A 21,127-nucleotide genomic window follows, 5' to 3' on the forward strand; every position below is an offset into this window, starting at 1 on the left:
CACTTCCCAGTTAGCTTGCGAGCTAGGAGAGCAAGGACTTGGTTACTCCTGTGAATCATGTCTTGGTTCTTGCAAAGGAGCTGAGTACCCACCAGGGCACTGGAAACACTGGCAGAGTCTGATCACATGTACTTGGAGCTGATCACTCAGGGAATGTATCTTCTTAGACATCTTCACCTGCTACCAAAAGCAGGTGATGCAGATGAAACAAATGAACCATATGTAGTTTAAGCCAAGAGGTGGCTCAACTCTTCAGCCATTCCCTCCACCAGCCTTTCTTCCCGATAATCCTGTAGTGTGGACACCGAGGCCTCAGTCTGCCCAGGCGTGGGAAACAGACCTTGCACATCTATTGCTTAGCACATTTTGGAGCCCAGGGCACAGCTGCCTGTGATCAGCCAGGTGGCAGCAGATGCCAGTTCTGTCACTATCCCCCTCCCCTCCGATGTTTTCTTTCTTTTCTGTAAAACTACCATACTAAAAAAAAAAAAATTGGAAACTATCAAGAAGAATAACGAAGTAGGAAGAAAATCACTAATAATGTTATCACTTTTCACCACACTGTTTTCTTATCCTCGTATCACTTTTCCTTGAGATAATCTGTAAACAATCTACCACCTCTTTCGTGTCCCCGTCTCTTTACACAGTTAGGGTTTTCTGAGGGGTTGGTTTTTGAGGGGCTTGGGAGGGGTTGTTTTGTTTGGTGCTTTTTGAGAGTGTGTTTCACTATTAAGTTCAGGCTGGACTTGAACTCACTTGTAACCCACAGTAGTCTCCAACTCACAGTGATCCTCCTGCTTCAGCCTCCTGAGTCCTGGGATTACAGCCAGACACCACCACATCCAGCCTTATCCCCAAAAATGGATTCATCAGTAAAATTAAACAGCTAAATAGATAACTGCCTGGATAGTTTACTGAAGTCATTGAGGCAATTCTTTCATACATTTTTTCATTCTAACAGTTATCTATCTCCAAACATATGTTTAATTTTTTTTTTTTAATTTTCCCACAGCCAGGTATGGTGGCCCACACTTGCTGTAATCCCAGCATTTGGGAGGTTGGGACAGAAGGACCATAAGAATTTGAGACCAGCCTGAGCTACACAGCAAATTCAAGGCCAGGTTAAACTGCGTAACAAGATCCTGTCTCAAAAAACCAATTTTTTAAAAATTCCCCCCACAGGGTAAGTGTCCCTCTTTTTGGAGACATGACCTCAATAAACTGTCCAGCCTGGCCTCCAACTTTTGATCCTCCTGCCTCATTCTCCCCAACAGCTGAGATTACAGATATGTGTCACTGTGGCCAGCTTCTAGATGCCTATCTTGATTGGCTGTTGTTACATTTCCTATTAAGAGGAGACAGGGCTAATTGAAAACTTTTAGATCTAAAAACACACAAAAATAAATAATAAAGCTGGGCATGGTGCACACCTGTAATCCCACCACTTGGGAGACTGAGGCAGAAGGATAACTCCCAAGTTTGAGGTTTGTCTAGGCTGTACAAGTGAATTCGAGGCAAACCTGAACTATATAACAAGACCTTGTCTCAAAACACCCAAAAAAATAAAACATAAAAATCCTCCCGTGCAATTATATGGCACTGCATGTTTCCTTTATAAATAGCCACACAAATGTAAAAATTTGTTAAATGTAAAAAACATTAAAACATTTGTTTAACCTGCCAACTCAGGCACTCCCTGAACATGGTGACTCTGCAGCACCTCTAGAAAGAATGGGTCATCAAAGTATCAATGAGCATTTAGAAAAGAAAAACAAACACCAGCCCCACTCCTACCACCCCAACCCCATGACCAGCACTGGAATTCATACCCACATCAGTTCCATTTAATCTTCATACAAATATTTTACAGTTTTATTTTTCAATCATTTACACATATTCATACAAAGAAAAATAAATTTCAGGATGGAACCTGGGGCCCATGGTAGTTAGGCAAGAGGCTTGCAGTCCTCAGTGGAGGTTCAGACAGTTCCCATGCAGGGGACAGTGGAACCTCTTCCTCTCCTCCCTCATCCTGACCTTGCAGAGGTAATGTGGGAGAAGGGGGATGTTTCCAGCCTCCCCTAGAAACATTTGAAGAAGCACAGCAAAGGCTTGTGGTTAACACTAAGCCCTCTCTTTACTAGGAATTTGGCAAGATAGAAATCTCAGAACCAACTTTCTACAAGAGTCAGCAGAACTCCTAACTAGGTCTTTCCAGGAGGTCCTGCTGTACTCATTATACTACCCTGCACTCCCTTGATCTGACCCTGATGAGCCCCCACCAGGCTCATGCCAGAGTCTTCGCCTACCCTACAGCCAACTGGCCCTGTAGCTGCTCCCTACGATAACATTACCGCATCAGTGTCAAAGGCTTGGGGAACCCAAGCTCACAGACAGAAGGGGTGGTCCAAGAGCGGCAGATCTGTAAGCACCTTGTACCAATGCTCGGTTCTGCAGAGACCAAATCGAGTCCATTCTCTGTCCAACAGGCCAACATCTGCCATATCCCAGCCCAGAGAGAACCATCATTACAGATGCATAGCAGAACCTCCTAACGCATCTGCCCACAGAAGCTGGACTATGACCAATTCCCAGTCACGTGGGAGGAAAGACAGACATTACAAATGTGGGAGGCCCTATCAGAAATGGCAGCTGATGAAAACAGTTACCCAAATCCTTGGGTCCTACCCAAAAAGCAGCACCAAGAAAGGGCATGATGAGCAGAGAGAGATCTGTAGCTGGATGCACAGCCCTTGAATTACCAAGGGACACAGATAACAGCTCATTTTCCTACAATTATGTAGGAGCTAGAACCTGGACTATCCATCCCTATGCTGAGGCAGCTCCTGAGAAGCCATACGGCTTGTGGTCATCAGCCCACCCCCTTGGGAGGCCCATTGTGGGAGAGGGTGTCACATCCAGGGCAGAGACGCCTCCAGGTGGGCACTCACAAGGCAGCCCATCCCACTGTCACTGGGACAGGCCAAACAGAGCTAGGAGGGCAGACAGATCCCGAGCATCTGCCGCTCTGTAGGCATCACTCTGGCCTAACATAGACAACGCCAAACGCAGGGTGCTCCAGATGTTCTCCGACATGGCGCCTCCCTCCCCCCTAGGACCCCGGCTCTTCCGCTGCATGTTCAGGGCCTCCAGAAAGTGCTCCACAGCCTCCCTGTGGGGAAGAAGAGGAATGAGAGCTGGTGAGCACAGGAGCAGAGGGAGGAAGTAGGTCAGGGAGGGGAACCAAAAAGCAGGGGTCGATCAGCCAAATGACAGGACCACAGAATCAGGAGCTAAGCCCAAAGGAAGAAAAAAAAGAATGCATTCACTGGGGACTCAGTGCTCTCACCGGTGGGCCCCCAGGTTGATGCAGCTGATGCCCAAGTTATAGCGAGACCGGATGTAACCAGGCTGCAGCTCAAGAGCCCTGCGGTACGCTGCCACCGCCTCCTCGCTCTGGTTCCCGTTGGCCAGGGTGGCCCCCAGCTTATTCCACAGCAAATAGTCCTGGCACAGGGATGGAGAAGGGCTGGGAACATGAGTGGGCTCACATCAAGTTCTGCCCATTCCTCTCACTTCACTACTTTTGGCTCCTTACTACGTACTACCAGCACATCCTGTCCTCCTCGGCAGTTCCTCTGTGGCACAATGTAATCCCCTGCCCCATGCAGACCCTCCTGCTCCCTGCTCTACCAAGCCTGCTGGCACTTGCAGAATGAATGAACCAGCCTGTGCACAAGTAACTCCTCCACAGGGCCCTGAGCCATCTCCCACTGCTATTTCTTTCCTGAGGCTCACATTGGGACGAACACTGAGGGCAGCTGTGAAGCAGTCCACCGCCTTGTCATACTCCCCACTCAGGTTGAAGAGGACACCCAAGCCACACTGCACATCAGGGTCAATGGATGTTGGGTCCAGGCGCACAGCTGCCAGGAAGAGCTCTTTTACCTCAAGAAACAGGGAGCTAGACAAGGAGGAAAGAGCATCAAAAAAGTAAATAGATGGATATATCTATATTCTGACCTCTCAAGTAAGTCCTTAAAAAGTCAGTCCTATCCCCAAGATTTATCATGGTATCAGCCATGCCGGGTTCTGACTCAGCACTGCCCTGCAGAATGCAGAGCCTCCTGCAACTTGATTCCTCGGGCCCCCCTGCCCCAGTCTGTCCAAACTTCTAAAACCAAGGCCATGCCCCTATTAGAAATCAGATGACTGCTCCTCACCCAGCAACAGCTCATACTCACTCAGACAACAGAGACCCCAAGATTCGCTTGCTGGATCCCAGTCCAGCCCCTCCAGCCCCTTCTTCGGCAGGTGTCACCAGGTGGGCATAGGCTGGGGTGCAGCGCAACCAGTCTCGCAGCGTTTCACAGGCCTGTCGCTGCAGGGACTCGTTGGTGAAGCTGACAGCCAGAGCCATTAGAGCTGTCCGGTTATCTGGCTTCAGCTCCAGACACCTGTTTGGATAGGGATAAACAGGAGTGGTATCTGCAGAGACACTGGCACCCATCAGCACCCCAAGATCTAACAGTGAGTTAACAAAGTCTCAGATCAGAGAAAAAAGTTTTAGCAGCCAACAAACCAACCAGATTCCACAAATGAAATGAAAATCTAGTGACAGACTAAAACCAGTTCCCGCCAACTCAGTTGAGACCCAAGCGCTTCATCCGAGAAACCACTCCAGGCAGGAGCCAGAAAGAAAACAAGGATCTGGTTCTGGGCTCCTATCAGAAGGTTATGTACCAAACCCTAGAATTGCCTGGCCTTAAGCCTCTAGCTACTCACCTCCGAAGTGCACTGATGGCTAAGAGTTCTTGCTCATTCTCGGCCTGCGTGGTACCCAGGTACTGCCAAGCCTAGAGGAAAGTCAAGAGAACCTAGCACTGCTGAAGCTGTCTTTCCATCCACCTGCTGGCTTCTTCCACTCACCTTCTCACTCCCCCAAGGCCCAGGCCCTAAACCCTCTGGGAGTCACCCTCAGCTCAGGTGGTAGCAGGCAGAAAGAAGGGCCACTCACTTCCATGTGCTTAGGATCCTGCTGCACAGCTGCCTCGAACAGCAACACAGCATTTGGCAGGTCCCCCTCCTCAAGTCGCAGCAACCCTTCTTCAAAAGGCTGAGGGTGATCACGCAGGGGATTCTCCTCCTCAAACTGGTAGCCCTACAAGGAAAGCAAGCAAGTAAAATACTGGCCCAAGGACTAGCCATGGTGGTACACGCCTGTAATCCCAGCACTTGGGAGGCTGAAGCAGGAGGATCTTGAGGTTGAGGCCCACTTGAGCTATATAGTGAATTCAAGACCAATCTGAACTGCACAGGGAGACCCGGTCTTAAAAGAACCAAAAAAGAAAGAAAGGAAACTATCTATGAGTGATCATCACAGAGCAGCAAGGACAATGACCAGAACAGAAATTCAGGGGCTTCCACAGAAGCACCCAAATTAAATGCTGTTTCTCCATAATATAAAGACTCACTATGACTCCAGTAAAATTGTTCATTGTCAGATTCATGCTGCCATGTACTATTTAAAATAAGAGAAAAGTGGCCAGGGATTTAGCTCAGTGGCATAAGCACCTGCCTGTACCAGAGCAAAGTCCTGAGTTCAATTCCTGGTATTAAAAAAAAGTAAGAGAAAAGTCAGACAAGCCTACAGACTCTGACCCATGCTGGGGATGAGCCGATTTATGACGTCTTCACAGACTTGTGTCCCCACATCCTTGATGTCTCACCACTAGACAAAACACATTTCCTAACAGGTCTTGCTTTCACAGTAATGAGATAAACTCTCCTTAACTATTCAAAGTGCATTTCTTATTACCCTTGAATAATGTGTCATGGTTTGTGTCTAAATGTCCCCCTGAAGCTTCACAGTTGTAGTTAGGGCTTTTCAGAGATGGCTGGATTTAGAGTGTATGACCCGGGGATGAAGTGTGTGATGTGGACATTAAGGGTATATGATTACTGAATTAGTCTACTGACTGGTTTGGATCATGGGGGGAAACCCTCTGTGGGTGAGCACTGTCCGTCCTAAGAGCAGGCAGCCTTGATAGAACATAAAGGACAGAAAGGAGCTGCTGTGGTTGCTTGCTGCTTGCTACTTCACTGCTGGCTGTCTTCTGCCTGCCCTGCTTTGCCATGGACTATTTTCCTGCAATGCCTCTGCCATGTCACCCTCCTTTGGAGCCAGCCATCTATGGACTGAAACCTCTACAAACTGTGAGCTAAATAAACCTGTCCTCCTTTAACTTTGGATGTCTGATATTTTGTCTCGGCAGGAGAAAAGCAACTAAGACAATGTGATACTGTATGAAGAAAGTGCAACTTAAGAGTCAGAAACCCTGTCATTCAAATGCAACTCTTACCTAGTTCAAAAGGTCAGGCATATGTGCAGACTGGACAACATCTGAAAGATGTCAGTTTATTAGCCAATTTCACTCTTAGTAACTACGAATAATAATCTGTATCTAAGTAGTAACTGAAAGCTGGGTTACAAAATCTGGACAACAGAATACTTTCCATGGGATTCTACTCTCTTCTAGCTAGGATTTTTCATTTGAGAAGTTACGATACTACCTACAAACCTTTGTGGACTGGCATTTGATGTCAAGCAGGAAGATAAGATGAAAGTCTCTGGTAAGCCTGACAACTCGAGACAAGAAAATAAGACTTCTTCGGGGGAAATAAGTATCTATCATCACAAAACAATGCACCAAAAGTTTAAAATACAGTAAAGAACAAATCAGAATGAAACTGTATCTAAGAAAAATATGACATGTCATTTCATTAGAGAAACAGTATAGAATCAGAAACAAATATTACTAGAAAGTGTTAAACCATGCTAAGCCATCAATGGCAAATTACACTTGTCACAGAGGAAAATTAAAATATTACAATGAGGCTCAAGAACTGAACTATGCTAGAGATGGACTCATGATAGACACATAAAAAGTACATTTATGGGGAGAATTATGACGACCTTGGAATATCTTTCTTTAAATTCTTGGGCTTTTACAAATAGATGTCTGTAGTTCATAACTGATTACATTCATGGCAGGAAGTTGGTACAGCTGCATTAGGGTCATCTTTGTACAATATTCAGTACTCAGAGATGTGGCTCAGGGGTCAAGCATGTGCCTAGCATGTATGAGACCCTGGATTTATTCCCCATTATCATATGCACACAAAATAAAACCTCAATTGGCAGAAAAGCACTCTAGACCTTTTCTGGACCCTAGACCCAATCTGAGTCAAATTTTCAGTAAAGGGCCAACCAATATATATTTTAGGCTGTAACTACCCAACTCCATCTCAGTAGTGCAAAAGCAGCCACACACCATACGTTTTTGAAAACTGTCTTTTTCAATAAATCTATTTATGGCCACTAAAATTTAAATTTAATTTTTCTGTCACAAAATATTACTCTTTCATTTTTTATTTCTTCAACCATTTAAAAATGTTAAAACTATTCTCAGCTACTGAGCCATCTACAAAAAGCACAGCAGGTGAATTTATTACACAGGCCTGGTTTGCTGGCCACTGCCCTAGACTCTCAGAATGCAACAAAACAAATCCTTTTATGTTCAACCTCAACTGCTGCCCATCATCAATCCATGCTGGAACCCACGTGGGAAAGAGAGGTTACTGTCATCTATAATGCCATTTTCTAATGAACGCTATTTCTGCCTCTCAAAACTACCAGGAGGATCAAGTGAGAATATTAACCAAAGCCTTAGCAAAATTTTCAAATACTACTATTAATAGGTATTATCCTCAATGCTCTAGGTACTTCCTTGAGAGACAATGGCCTGCATGTGACCACCAAGATCAATTTGAATGTCCTGCATGCGTCTTCAGGAGACAATAACAATAACAAACAAATAACATCATCTTTCAGCCACAGCCATCTCTAAGTTTCCTTCAGGCCTTGCTATCTGTTCTCCTGGAGGGTTCATCAATTACTAACCTGAGAGGAATTTTTGAACACTATGCCAGGCATAAAGACACATGCCTATGACTCCCGCATTCTGGGATCTGAGGCAAGAATTTGACCAGTGTGGACAATTTGGCAAGACTCTTGTCTCAAAATAAAAACGTTTGAGGATGCAGCTCAGTGTGAAGGCCCTGGGGTCAATCCCCCATATACGGGAAATATCTGCAGAAAAAGTGCAGAATAAGCTTGACATCACTGTTACGTTCTGAAAACTCTAACCAAAGCCAATATATCATTATGTCTGAATTGCTCACTAATAGTGAGCAATAAAGAACAGTATTTTTTCAGATCCATTTTATTTCAAAGAGAAAAATAAAACAAAATTTCAAAACACAATAATCAAGAGCAACAATGGAACACACACAGAGCATTGCCATTCCCAAGTCAGTCACTCAGAGCACAAGACATCTGCATTCAATTGTCCCAACAGCACCAGCACAAATCTTTCTCTTCAATGAATTCAGAGAAATCAGTAATAACTATCTTAATCATGTTTACATACATACACACACACACACACACACACACACACATTGTTTCTTTCAGCTTCTCACTCTAGCGAAACAATGCAATGTTTACACATGCATGTCTGATTTCTTTTGTTTGTTTGTTTATACCGGGAATCCAACTCAAGTCCTTGCACTTGCCAAGGAGGCACTTATGGCACTGAGCTATAGCCCCATCCCATAAAGTACAATATTTTTCACAAAACATTATTTCAAGTTTTTCTAATCCTAATTTTACAACATCTCAAAGTAGCAATAATGTTAAATGGGCTCATGAATCTAAAAATCTAATTATATTTTTAAGCTTTCAATTAAAAAATGTATTCTGTACAGCACATCATAAATATATGAATAATAAATGCCAACAGGAAATGCTCATATGAAGTGAATACTATGTCTACATTTATCAAAAGCATGGAAATTTTTATCTAACATGTGTCACTTGCCACTCAGGAGTTTAATGGGGTTTATGTAACTTAGCAAACTGTTAACACAAAACAATAAAAGTGTTGTCTGTATATAAGTCTTTTCATTCTTTCTTATCTGAATTCTATAGGAAGAACTTGAATCATAGCAAAACACAGAGCAAGATCCCAAGAAAGTAGTTCTCCTTTACAGTTCTCAGGAAAACCCAGGAGAGCAGACTGGAATCATGAACAAAAGGATGTACTTTCCTAGTACTCAGTTTTCACTGGTTCTCAAAACCTAATCTCTCTCTCCCTCCCTCTCTCTCTTCTTACTTTCTGTTGACAAAGAGTCTTGCTGAGTTACCACATTACCTGAGCTGGGCTCAAACTTGTGATCTTCCTGCCTCAGCTTCTCAGAGAGCTAGGATTACAGGCATGCACCACCACTCCCTAACCTTTTTGGAGGCATCCTGAACTGAATTCTGCCCAGGCTTTGCACAGCTCCCTCACTGTGCCAAGATTCCTACACCCTGGTGTACATCTCAGGCTCTGATTCTAGCCTCAAAATCCTTCCCCAGTCACATCTGGGCTAAGAAAAGGCATCATTCACATCCTGTTTTGCCTTTTGTAAAATCAAGCAATTCTTCCCCTTTCTCCTCATGCTTCACATCAGGAGCTTATTAGCCACATCCTCAAATATTCTCATAATCCCCAAGTTAGACCCTGATGTAACTTATACTTCTAAGTCAACAGCACATGCTATATGCAAAATTCAATCATCTTTTACCACTATCAGCTGGGAAATTTTTCTAATACTTAAATTATTTTAATTCTTTAAAACCCTAAATTGGACACGTGGCTGGTACCTCCAAAAAGAGATTAGCCTGCAATCCCAGAGCTCCGGAGGTTGAGGCTGGAGGATCGCCACATGTTCAAAGCCAGACATACTGAATTCAAGGCCAGCCTGGACTACATAGTAAGACTCTGTCTCAAAGAAAGAAAAAAAAAAAAGAAAAAAGAAAGAAAGAAAAAGATTAGAATGTTAACTGAACTTCTGAACTTAAAAGAATACTAGCTATATATTAAGGTTTGGAGGCAGGGAGATAGTCCCCACCAAAGGATTCAGAAATCTTTTCAACGTGCCTCAGTCAGACCTCCAAAGCGGTGCTCTTAATGCACCATGCACAAGCATCCTGCATAGCACCACACCCCTGGGCTTTCGTAACTAACAAGAGTTTCCTATTAGCATGTAAAGCTTATGTTCAATTACTGAAGAACAACAAGGGCAAAGGTATGATTCTATTGTCTTTTCATAGAAAGTACCTTAAGAAAATACTGAAATGACCTTTGTGTGAATATTCTACAAATTCTTATTATAGGAAAGTCACTAAGAAAGTCCTAGAATCTGGGTTCTTACCTTATCATAAGAAGCAGAGGTGAGGTCATCATAGTCCGAGAGCCAGGGGTGAGCCTCAGCATCTCGCTTTGCCATCTCCTCCAACTCTGCCTGCAACTTGTCCCAGAAATCGACATCAGACTGTAAAGGAAGGAAGGCAGTAGAGAGAGGAGCCTTCAGGACCATCTTACACTGCCTTCTGGCTTCTGGGATGCATTCCCTGGGCACTTAAATTTCAGGGTGACAAGTAAGCTTCTGAAGGACTATTTTCAATACAGATTCTTAGGTCCCACCCTAAATTGTCAAACAGCAGTTAGGAGTGATGGCCAGGAGTCTGCATATTGAAAATCACCAGCAGAATCCTTTCTAACTTACCCAGATGGCCAGGGATATTAAGAAACAATGTTCCCTGCCTTGCATGTTATGCACCACCCTCCCCAGAGGAGCACTTGCTCACCGGGAGCCCACTCCTACTCTATCTGCTCTCACCTCTATGGCTGATTTGGCTCGCTCGAACTCCATATCAAGAGCAGATGTGTTTACTGGCCTTGTGAACTGGTCAACCCAGGCATCTGAAGTACCCTGTGACAAAGAAAGAAAGTCAGCACCACCTCCATCCACCTTCTTCCCACTAACCCAGACTAAAGGCCCACTAAGCACCACCAGCCTGGACTCTGAGAACATTCTCAGATTCTCTATCCCACCCACTCAGGCCCTGGGTGCTACCAAGACAAGTTAACGATAAAATCCCTTTCCCATGTGGAGCCACACAACACTGAGGCCCAGGTCCAGGGCACCAGCTGCCTGAAACAGGCTGGGAAGTGACAATGTCCTACCTGCTGCTGTATAAACTCTGCTGCCCACTGTTCTGCCTGAGCTCGGCCCGACCCTGCAACGGATTCCAGGGACACCTGGCCCTCTCCAATCTGCCGCACGAATTTCAGGAACTGGGCACAGAGACACACATAGGCACCTTGGGAGAGGACTTCCAGGTGTGCACTCAACCATGCCCAAGAGGACCCTGCACTCGTCCCTCCCCTGGCCACCTCTAGCTGAAAACAACATAGGCCAAAAATATCCGAGAGCAAAAAAGACAAGAGTTTCTGCCTCTAAAGATTTCAGAGGCATTAGAAAAGACAAAAGGTTAGCTGGCAAGGAATTAGGGAAAGAATATTGGAAGGAAAAATCCAGAATCCTAAGTCTCTTTATCTAGGAAGAAAGGAACAGACCTACAGTCTCCTCTCCTCTTGAAAGCAGAGTGAGACAAGTGACCTTGGCTTCCAAGACCAGGTCTCCTGAGCACAGTAAGATGGGAGGTCGCTCACCTCAGAGTTGGCCAATTTGGGATCATCAACCTTGGCCACAAAGTCACTGGCTGTGTGCTGCAGATCCTCCTCAGGATGATACTCGTCATACCTGGAATAGGTGAGGAAACCTAATCACACAGCTCAGTCTGCCGGCACCTTCCTGCTATTTCCCCCAATCCTAGCCCAAGGCAGCTATGGTTCTACGGGAAAAAAGGCAAGGGAAACAGAAAAATCTCTTGTTGAGAACCCAAAAAGTAAATTACATTCCAGAAGGACATTTCAGCAGGAGTGGGAAAACACTGTATTAGTTACATTTTTTCTTTTAACCTCTCCCTTTCCCAAACATAGCTATAGAGACCAGGAACAAACAGCAGCAGGCTCAACATTAAAACAACAGGGGATTCAAAGTTACAAATTTCTGAGAAGGTAGTTAGGATTCTTACCTGTAACCAAAATATAAGTTCATAGGAGTAATGATACAAGTAGAAATATCAATAAAGTAAAAAAAAAAAAAAAAAGCAATGCAAATTAGAAGCAGCTAGGAAAACCCTGATATCCTCCTACTCCTTTCACAGTGATCCACAAGGAACCTAGACCCACCAGCGATCGGTGGTGGCTGCTCCCTCAGGTTCTCCCAGCCACAGTTTCTCCTCAGACTGCTCCAGATACTCCTCAGCCCAGCGGGCAGGCGACACTGACAAAGGGTCTGCAAGGAACAGAATTGGGAAGTCACCCAGGTTCAATGTGGAATTAAGAAAGTAATACTCATCCTCAACAGATCCTCTAACGAAGCCAAAGCAGACACCATTACTCCCCACAGAAACCCCCAATCAAAAGAAAATTCTACTAAGTCTTCAATATCCTCTCCAATGGACCATCCATTCCAAGGAGCCTGGGATGGGAGATTAAATTAGGAGGCTCCAGAAACGTTAAGAGCCAAACTCTTGAAGCACCCAGACCTCAGAAAAAAACACTGGGGCTTCCGGTTCCCTCAGCAGTACCTGGAGCCTAGTCTCTCTCTACTCAGTGCCACACCACCCCCATAGTCAGAGCTTCAGTCTCCCACAATATGCAACCAAGACCCTGAGAAACAGAAGGCTTGGCTAGAATGAGACTGTGGGTCTACTCTCCCCAATGCATTCCCCCACCCCCACCACGCTGGGATCAAACTCACAACCTTGTGCTTGCCAGGCAGGCGCTTGTGTCACTGAGCTACGTCCTTGGCCCTTTTTTTCATTTTTAAACAAGACATAAAATACAAACATGAAAGTATAGAGCCTGTGCCAAACAGAAGCACATAACTGACTCCTGTGTATGAATGCTCCTGCTCTCAACACCACCACCCAGACCAAGTCCCAGATCCGGTTTCGATTTTAGGAGGCCATGTTTTTAAGTACAATTGCAAAAATTATCTTTAGAAGCTGTAGTGGCAAAGGGCACTGCTGTAACATCAGAATAAACATTATCAAGGCACAAAGTAACTGAGCATGCTAAACTCTCAGGACTTTGTCCTGGGGCAAGGAGAAAAGAAAAAAACCAACACGGTCAACAAAAAAAGCAGGATTCCTACAGGGTAAAAGAACCCGCATAGCCTCAGAAGTCAGACACTGACACAGTCATCCAGTCTCTGTCCCCGATCTGAAGATGTGTCATAGCTTTTAACTGGTTTTTGTTTTTTTGTTTTTTGGTTTTTTTAAGACAGGTTCTCACTATGTAATTCAGACTGGCCTTGAATACACTATGCAGCCCAGGCTGGCCCCAAACTCAAGATCCTCCTACCTCACCCTCCTGAATGCTGGGATCACAGGTATGCACCACCATGCTCGGCCTGCTTTTAACTCTTGAGAAGGCAGATTTATCACCTTAGTTTTGCTGTACCACAAAACTTTTCATTCCATTTTAGCTGAGACTTTGCGTAAATAATCTCAGCAAAGATCTCAAAATCCAAGAAAGTATAATGTTAAAAATCTAAAAAACCAAGGGTCAAGGATCCTAGAATACCTAAAGAATATGTATCGTATAATTAAAATATGGTTTGCAGTTTATCTTTGGTCGTGGATTCCATCTCCTAATTTTAAGGACTCTCAATGATTATACCCCAATTCTGCTCACTAATTCTTGTAGAGTCCTATCATTCTTTTCCATGGAGACAGAGAAGGAGATACCTAACACTCCCCAACAGACCTCATCACACCTCCCAGGCGCTTAGTCCCATTCTGTTGAAAGTAGTCCCTGTGCCATACTCTCCAGTGCTTCATCATGTATTCTGGCCACACAGACTCCTCAAATCAGAGAATAGATGCTCCCCAAATTCCCAGAACTTTTCTGTGGAGCACTCCTCACAACGATCAGAAGCAACAGAAAAACTAAAAAGCACCTGTACTTCACAACAGACACGAGGCACACGATGGGGAAAAAAACCCGGGAGGAAGGAAAGTCGTCCTCAAATTACTGTAATTTGGCATTTGGCCACATCTCCTAGCCAGAAAAGACACCATTTCCTGGCACTGGCAATCTGCTCCAACAAAAGAACCAAATAAAAATACCAAAATAACAACCTGGACTTCCAAGTGTCTTTGAGAAATCCTCACAGAAAAATCAGATCCACCTGCACACATCTGAAATTGAAGTAACTAAGCCCAAGGAAAGGGGGGTACTGTCCTAGGTCACAAGGTCAGTCAGAGTTAGAACCAATGACCTAAATCCAATTCGTAATGTTTGCCTCCTACGGTCTCTCATTATGTATTCATTCCTTCTAGGCCAAGCTCAAAATCAGAAACTCAGAGTCTTATCAACGAATAGCACTGAGAGAAAAACAAATGTATGTTCTGGAGTTACCTACCCTCACTGAAATCCCAACCCCACCACTTACTGTGTATGTCTACAGACAAGTTTCTCGGCATTCTACATTTCTATTCCTGATGTATAAAATAGAGATAATAACAGCTATCTCATAAGGAGTTCTGTGACCAAAACACACAGTAACAAATATTAGCAATTCATGGCAAACCCACACAAAACCCAGAAAACATCACAATGAGATTATTCATTTTATTCCACAGCCTCTTCCACCATCCAGGGAGGTTTGTTGCCAATCTTCTGCTAACTGTGGTCCACTGTTCTTCCTACGCAACTGCAGGCTTATATCTCACGATTACCCTATGAGCCTCATGTACCAAGCCAACCGAGGATGTATGCACTCAGGAACACTAAAAGATGCATTTTATCTTCAGCTCTGAGCAAACACAGTTGCAGAATTATTTGGCCAGAAGATTTAGGATGGGAGGGATTTATCAGTAAACACAGCAGACTGAAAACTAAGTTTCACATAGTGATGAAATATTTTTGTGTCTTGATTTTAATGGTGCTTAAGCAAATCTAAAAATATGATAAACCTACATAAAACTATTGATACACACACACACACGTGGACATATAAAAAGAGTTTATCTAGGTATAGAGGTACACACCTGTACTGCCAGCATTCAGTAAGCTGAAGCAGAAGAACTGTAAGCTAAGAGGCCAGCCTATATTACATAGCAAGTTAAAGCCCTTAGTGAGACCATGTCTTAAATAAAATAGTAAGATTTTAAAAAATATTATCTTCTCTTGTCTTAAAACCTACCTAATCCATTAAGCAACAGTTAACCAAGGCTACGAGAAAGTCAAAGAGAAATGAATTACAAGAAAATGAACATCATTTACCTCTTTCTTCCAATTTCCATTCATTAACAAAGTCCTACTATGTGCAAAGCAACATACTGCTGCAACAGGACACACTTATGATAGATTTCACACAGCTCAGCTTGACCTCCTGAGTGCCCACATTCCTGCCTCTGCGGAACAGGCTCAGTCCAGAAAAATGTACAGAACAGAAGAGCTCTCCAATAAGGACTCAACAGGTAAGACAGGTTCAACATGTTTTTAAAAGTTGTTTAAAAGTTAAGGAAGATTCCATGGATTGCAAGCACTCTGGAAAAATTAACAAAAATCTCATCCATCTTGAAGGCTGATAATAATGAGTTACTCCTTCCTGAGTTACTGAAAATGACTGGTGACTACCCTTTACAACAGAACTCTGTATGCCAAGAAATAACACCTAAGCTTAAGGTTTGTGTGAAAACTGAAAGTTTGACTGGCAGCAGATCTTTGCTACAGCTCAGATTCTAACCTAAAGCAATTCCACAGGGAAGATTATCGAAAGTATGGACCCTAGAACCAAAAAGGCATGAGTTTTAATCTCATCTCTATTACCGAATAGTTTGGAAAAAATCTTTCCAAAGCTCGGTCTCCTCATCTGCAAAATGTCAACATTTTATATTATAGGGACTGAGCATGTGGCTCAGTGGTGGAGCATATACGTAGCACACGCCATCTCCTAGATTAAACAACAGCAAAAAAGCACATCTACCTGCTAAGTATCATGTGACAATCAAACAAGCTCAAGAATATGCAGTGTTTACCACTATTAATGAACACAAGAGCACCATTCTACCTTAACTCCAGCTATCCTTGGGAAATTGAATCTTAATTTTAAAAAAGGACCAAGAGACTTTATTAAAGGTAGATTTACTTATGAGGTTTTGGGAGTTTTTTCTTGCATGTAGAGGAAGACCTACCTTTAGAACAGAAATGGTGAAAGAAAAAAAAAAAAATTTAAGCCCCATTAATCATTTCAAAAATATTCAGAAACTATGGAGATATGACTTCCTTCGGAGTCCAGAACAGTGGTGGCGAACCTATGGCACACACATTATTTGTTTTTAAGACAAGACATGTTAAAGTATGAGCTGTTTTTTCTAAACTAAAAAGGACTCAGGTTCAACAGAAGTGTTGGCACTTTGCAAAAAATAAGTGTGTTTGGGGTTGCAGTTAGGTATGCCAGCACTGATGTAGAATCTTTGTAACTTTGTCCATTTGTACCTTGTTATTGTATTTTTGATTTCTCAAACTGGGGAAAGGTGAGCAATGCTTCTCTTTATCAGCAATCAGCAAGAGACAGGCTCAAAATAATGGCTTCCCTCTACCTCATTCCTCAGCACACAGCCTGGGGGAGGGAGGGAATCAGTCCCAAAGACAGTGAGCAATGAACCTTCTCAAAGACAGAAAATCAGGCTGTAACCCTCAGAAATTTGTCTGTAACAAAGAAAGAAAACCACAAGCAGGCCTGGAAGAATAGCCTAACAGTTCAATCTATAAGGTCTGGAATCATTCAAGCCCAAAGTCAAATCCCAATCACCACCTACAAACCTGAGTCAACTTGAGCTAATTGCTTTGCTCTAAACCTCAGCATTCTTATCTATAAACCAGGGTCTAGGGTTCTCAAAGGGATTAAATAATACATTTCAAAGCATTTATAATCCCGCCACTCCCAGCACTCAGTAAGCTGAGGCAGAAGGATTCCAGTGAGTTCTGGGCTACATAATGAGTTCAAAGCCAGTCTGAATGACATAGCAAGACCTTGTCTCAGAAAGAAAAAAAAAAAAATCAGAACACAGCACAGTACGTAAATATTACCTGCCACCAATTTTTGTCATCATAATATGGTCCTCTGACCTCCAAAACCATCCCTTGGTATCCCTAAAGGAGTGTTCTCAGAACACCCATGTCACCCCACAGATACCAAACTCTAGATTCTCAAGTCTCTATCCCATATAAAACTACATGGTATTTGCATACACCCATATATCCTCCTAATACTTTAAATCATCTCTAGATTAATTGCAACATTTTTACAATGTAAAGTCTACATCTGTTTAGCACAGACCCAAATTTTTTCCAAATATTTCAATCCACAGTTGATTGAGTCCACAAGAGGAACCCACAGATATAAAGGGCCTGTGAACTCCACAATCACATCTTCCAAGACCCCAGTCCTGTTGAGGATGACCTACTACCTGAAACCATAACACTGTGGTGAATGTTTCCCTCTTCCTGGGCAACTCTGCCACTCATTCAACCTCTGGCTGTTCCCTACTAAACTACAGTAACAAAGCTCCATACAATAAAGAGGTAGATCTAACTCCTCATTCTGTATCCCAAAACCTTTATCCAGTTCAAATCCAGTATATCTTATGAAAGTTTTTATTTAATTCCCTATTATCACCTAAGAAAGTCAAGTCCAACAACCTACAAAAATGCCAAGGCTCACCTGTAACTTCAGCAATGAATTCTTGTGACCAGTCTGTCTCATTATAATCCTGAGTCACATCCACAGCATCTCCAGCTGCAAGAAACTCCTGGGCCCAGTTCTCAGACAAAGCCAAGTCTGCCACACCAGGGGCTTAAAAGATACAGAGACAGAGAAAAAACAAAATATATACATATCATCCCGTTGTATCTAAGGAACTCTAAGTGCACATGGAAACGCTAAGCACACTTTGGGCATCCCCCCAATCCTTCTGTCTTCTCCACATCTGAATTCCCCAATGCTGGCTGCATCCAAATATGGAAGCCCTTGGGCCTTGCTTGTACAGAAAACAGTGATCTCTCATATCACCAGATTCTGGACTCACCTCTCTGAGGAGCCTGGCGGAAGTTGGACTGTTCAATCTCCTGCATCTCTGCCAGAAGATCATCCATCTTAAAGGTCTGAGGGGCACGGGACACAAGTGGTGCATTCTGATCCTGCAGGAATTCAGCCACCAACTGCCAAAAAAGAGACGGTGAGGTAGACCCCCAAGATCAGAAGACCCCAGAAAGAGAGAGCCCACTGGAGGGGAATACGGCTGTCAGACACAAAGAAAATGAAATATAAACTGGAGAAACAAAAAAATACATTTTTCTACCCATAAACATAAAAAACAAGAAATCTTTTTAAAAGCTCATCGGTTTGGAGAGTCCAAACATTGAATACTGATGAACTCAAGTGTGAAGGTTAAAAAAAAAAATTACAATGAGAAGAGCAAAATAGAGATTGCTGTGCGTACCTCATCTTCAGAGGCTACTCCCAAAGGCTTGGAGACCTTAAAAAAAAAAAAAAGAAAAAAGAAAAACAATATAGTACAGCAATGAGACCAGAGGCACGTGAGACACTAACGGGAGTCAAATTCCAGCTGTACCACGTACCTGACCTTAGGCAAATCATCAACCTTCCCTAAGCCTCAATTTCTATGTCTGTAAAATAGGGGCCTTCATCAACTTAAAGACGCACAGTACTTAGCATAGTACTAAATGGTAACCATTATTGCTAGCAACAACAGAGAGTGTAGTCACCCTAACGTGCAAATGTACCCTCCACCCCCGTCACCTAAAGCACACTCACAGTTTCAGAGGCAGGGGCTCCTGGGGGCCAGGGGCCAGGCCGCAATCCCTCCTGCCGAAGGGCTTTGTCCTGGGTGAAGTGGCCGGCCAGCTTCATGAGTGGGTTGGCACCCCCACATTCGCCCTCCACCAGCTCCCGCATTGCCATGGTGACCACCACCTCTCTGACGGGCACAGGACTGGCACTGAGGTCCCGAAGCCAGACCTTCCCCAGGCAACAACTCAGCCGCTACCTAGAGGAGGTGGGCAGATGATTGTCCCACGCGGGCCAGGACGCCGGCCACGGGCCCCCTCCGTCCGAAGCCTTTGGCTGCGGCCCGCCTCTCCAAGACCCGGTGGGGAGCGGGCACCCCCGAGAGAAACAGGACCCCGTGGAGAGTGGGCACCCTACCGGCCAGCTGCGGCTCCCACAAAGAGGGCCTGCAACCCAGAGCCGCTGCACCGACTTGACGGGGACCCGGCTGGGCAAGGGACAGCCGAAATGCAGCCAATCGAGCCCGGCCCGCTGCGCCCCTCAGCTGGGCGCCAAAGGGCATCCCCCCGACACCTGAGCCCCTCCCCCGCTCGGCTCAGCCGTCCCCGGTTCCCGACCACCGACCACCCCAACACCGCGGGCCGCCGGCCGCTCCCCTGCCCCGGCCCCGATCGGCCACCGCGGGTCAGGGGAGCTCGGCTGCTCTCGCGCCCCGGCCCCTGCGCTCACCCCCGCGCGCCGCGCTGCACGGCCTGCGGGGGCACCTGGAGAGCCTAGGGCAGCGCCGCGGGGGCGGGGCCGGGGGCGGGGCCTGCCTTAAAGGCGCCGTGACCGCTTCGCGGAGGCCGAGGCCCGTAGGACGCTGCATTAGAGGCGGGTCCTCCAGCGCGTCAGCCGCGGGCGACGGGAGGAGCCGCGAGTCTTAAAGGGGCAGAGCCCCTGAGAGAGGAAGTTCCGGGAGGCCGACTCTGAGCTCTGCGGGGATCTGGGTTGCTAAAGAAAATCAGAGCGAAGATGGGCTTCTAGGCTTTTGGGGGAAAGTCAAGGATGAGGAATTCTGGGCTCAGCCCATTCTAGCTCTTCTTTGGGGGCGCAGAGGATTCCCTGCCCTATCTGGGCCTCAGTTTCCCCTCTAAATCCCCTTCTGATTGATCTTCCCAAGCTCAGGTAAGAGAAAGGTCCTAACACAAGGTTTTCTGAAGCCAAACTCTATAGACTTCTCCAGCGTCCTAGGCCTGCAGGCAGCGCCCCGGCTCCATGGAGACCGAGGTCTGCTCCCAGTGCTTAGGCCTCCTTTGCGCAGCGGGGAAGTAGCGCTGGATGATGACAAGTTCCGGAGACGAAAATAGGGTCCGACCACAAGCAAGGAAGGTGCTTGAGTCACTCCTGACCCCTCCTTCTCGCTTCACCAGTGGGTCAAGGTCACAGTGGCCTTATTCCCACCGCCCTGTGCTGGGAAAGCACAGACCTGAGAGATGAAGTACTTTAATCACAGAATGGGAGCCCAAGCCTCAGGCTCCACCATCTGCTAGAGCACTGGCTCGGGTGGCAAACCTCAAGGTCACTGGGAAATAAGTCCTGGCCACTGGATACCTAACGTGGGTCCAAAACCAAAAGCATTCTGGTGCGGATGAGCTAAGTAGGATGCGACAGTGCTAGAAAGGCAGAAGTATGGTGTCTTCCCTGCCGGAGTGCGGGATAGGAGGCGGTAGACAGCAGGTGGCGCTCTGGCGTAGGCTTGTTTCCTGGTCCTCTTGCAGATTTTCTGGCCTGACTCCTACAGGGGCGTGGCTGAGTAAATTCATCCCTATGCAGACAAAGCTCCTTTCTTTCGCGCAGAATGAAAGGCCAGACCAGAAGATTGTGGAACGTTTCTGCTTTTTCTCACCTTTTCGCCATCTGTGAGAAGCCCTAATTTCTCTCCCCTCTTTCTCATGGAGATCACAAATCTCAAACCTGAGTGTCCTCTGTTGCCATTAGTGGTAAGGAAAATGCCTAAAACCTAGTAAACTAAATAACACCGAAGAGGAAGGGATTCTCTCTGAAATTTGCATACTTTAACAGAGGATCCCTGGAGAAAATAATGTTTAACCGAAAGCATGTGATATAGTAAAATGACAAGGCCTTTCCAAGTATCACTCCACAGCAACTGATTAGCATGGACTATGTGCGCCAGCTCGCGGGAGAATAGTAATAAGTGATGTTTATGGAATGCTTATTAAAATGCAGGTGTTGCATAAGCACTTTTTGTGCATTAGCATTTTTAATCTCCATCACACACCTA

At 45.1% G+C, this 21,127-nt stretch overlaps 1 protein-coding gene across 3 annotated transcripts; it reads right to left on the reverse strand.

Annotated features, from left to right (window-relative positions):
* Nucleotides 1-1,843: 1,843 nt before the first annotated feature.
* Pex5 (peroxisomal biogenesis factor 5) lies at nucleotides 1,844-20,053 on the reverse strand. Of its 3 annotated transcripts, XM_063237560.1 has the most exons (16): nucleotides 20,030-20,053; nucleotides 18,871-19,102; nucleotides 18,536-18,571; nucleotides 18,122-18,254; nucleotides 17,758-17,889; nucleotides 12,207-12,312; nucleotides 11,625-11,715; nucleotides 11,136-11,246; nucleotides 10,789-10,881; nucleotides 10,321-10,440; nucleotides 5,018-5,161; nucleotides 4,786-4,856; nucleotides 4,245-4,457; nucleotides 3,799-3,964; nucleotides 3,350-3,507; nucleotides 1,844-3,172 (listed from the first exon to the last, which is right to left on the reverse strand). In XM_063237560.1, the coding sequence occupies exons 2-16, from the start codon at nucleotides 19,015-19,017 to the stop codon at nucleotides 2,971-2,973; spliced, it is 1,923 nt and encodes a 640-aa protein (XP_063093630.1). In that variant the 5' UTR covers nucleotides 19,018-19,102; nucleotides 20,030-20,053; the 3' UTR covers nucleotides 1,844-2,970.
* Between the last annotated feature and the right edge of the window lie 1,074 nt (nucleotides 20,054-21,127).

Source organism: Cavia porcellus, unplaced genomic scaffold, assembly GCF_034190915.1.
Source record: "Cavia porcellus strain 051 isolate PalLab524CR breed Dunkin Hartley unplaced genomic scaffold, mCavPor4.1 scaffold_27, whole genome shotgun sequence".
Classification (NCBI taxonomy): Eukaryota; Metazoa; Chordata; class Mammalia; order Rodentia; family Caviidae; genus Cavia; species Cavia porcellus.

Coding starts and splice junctions, on each gene's coding strand:
- Pex5 (XM_063237560.1), bottom strand. CDS start 19,017: ATGGCAATGCGGGAGCTGGTGGAGGGCGAATGTGGGGGTGCCAACCCA. Junction 11,247..11,624: donor CCAAATTGGCCAACTCTGAG/GTGAGCGACCTC, acceptor CTCTGTGCCCAG/TTCCTGAAATTCGTGCGGCA. Junction 10,882..11,135: donor CAGAGTTTATACAGCAGCAG/GTAGGACATTGT, acceptor TCTTTGTCACAG/GGTACTTCAGATGCCTGGGT.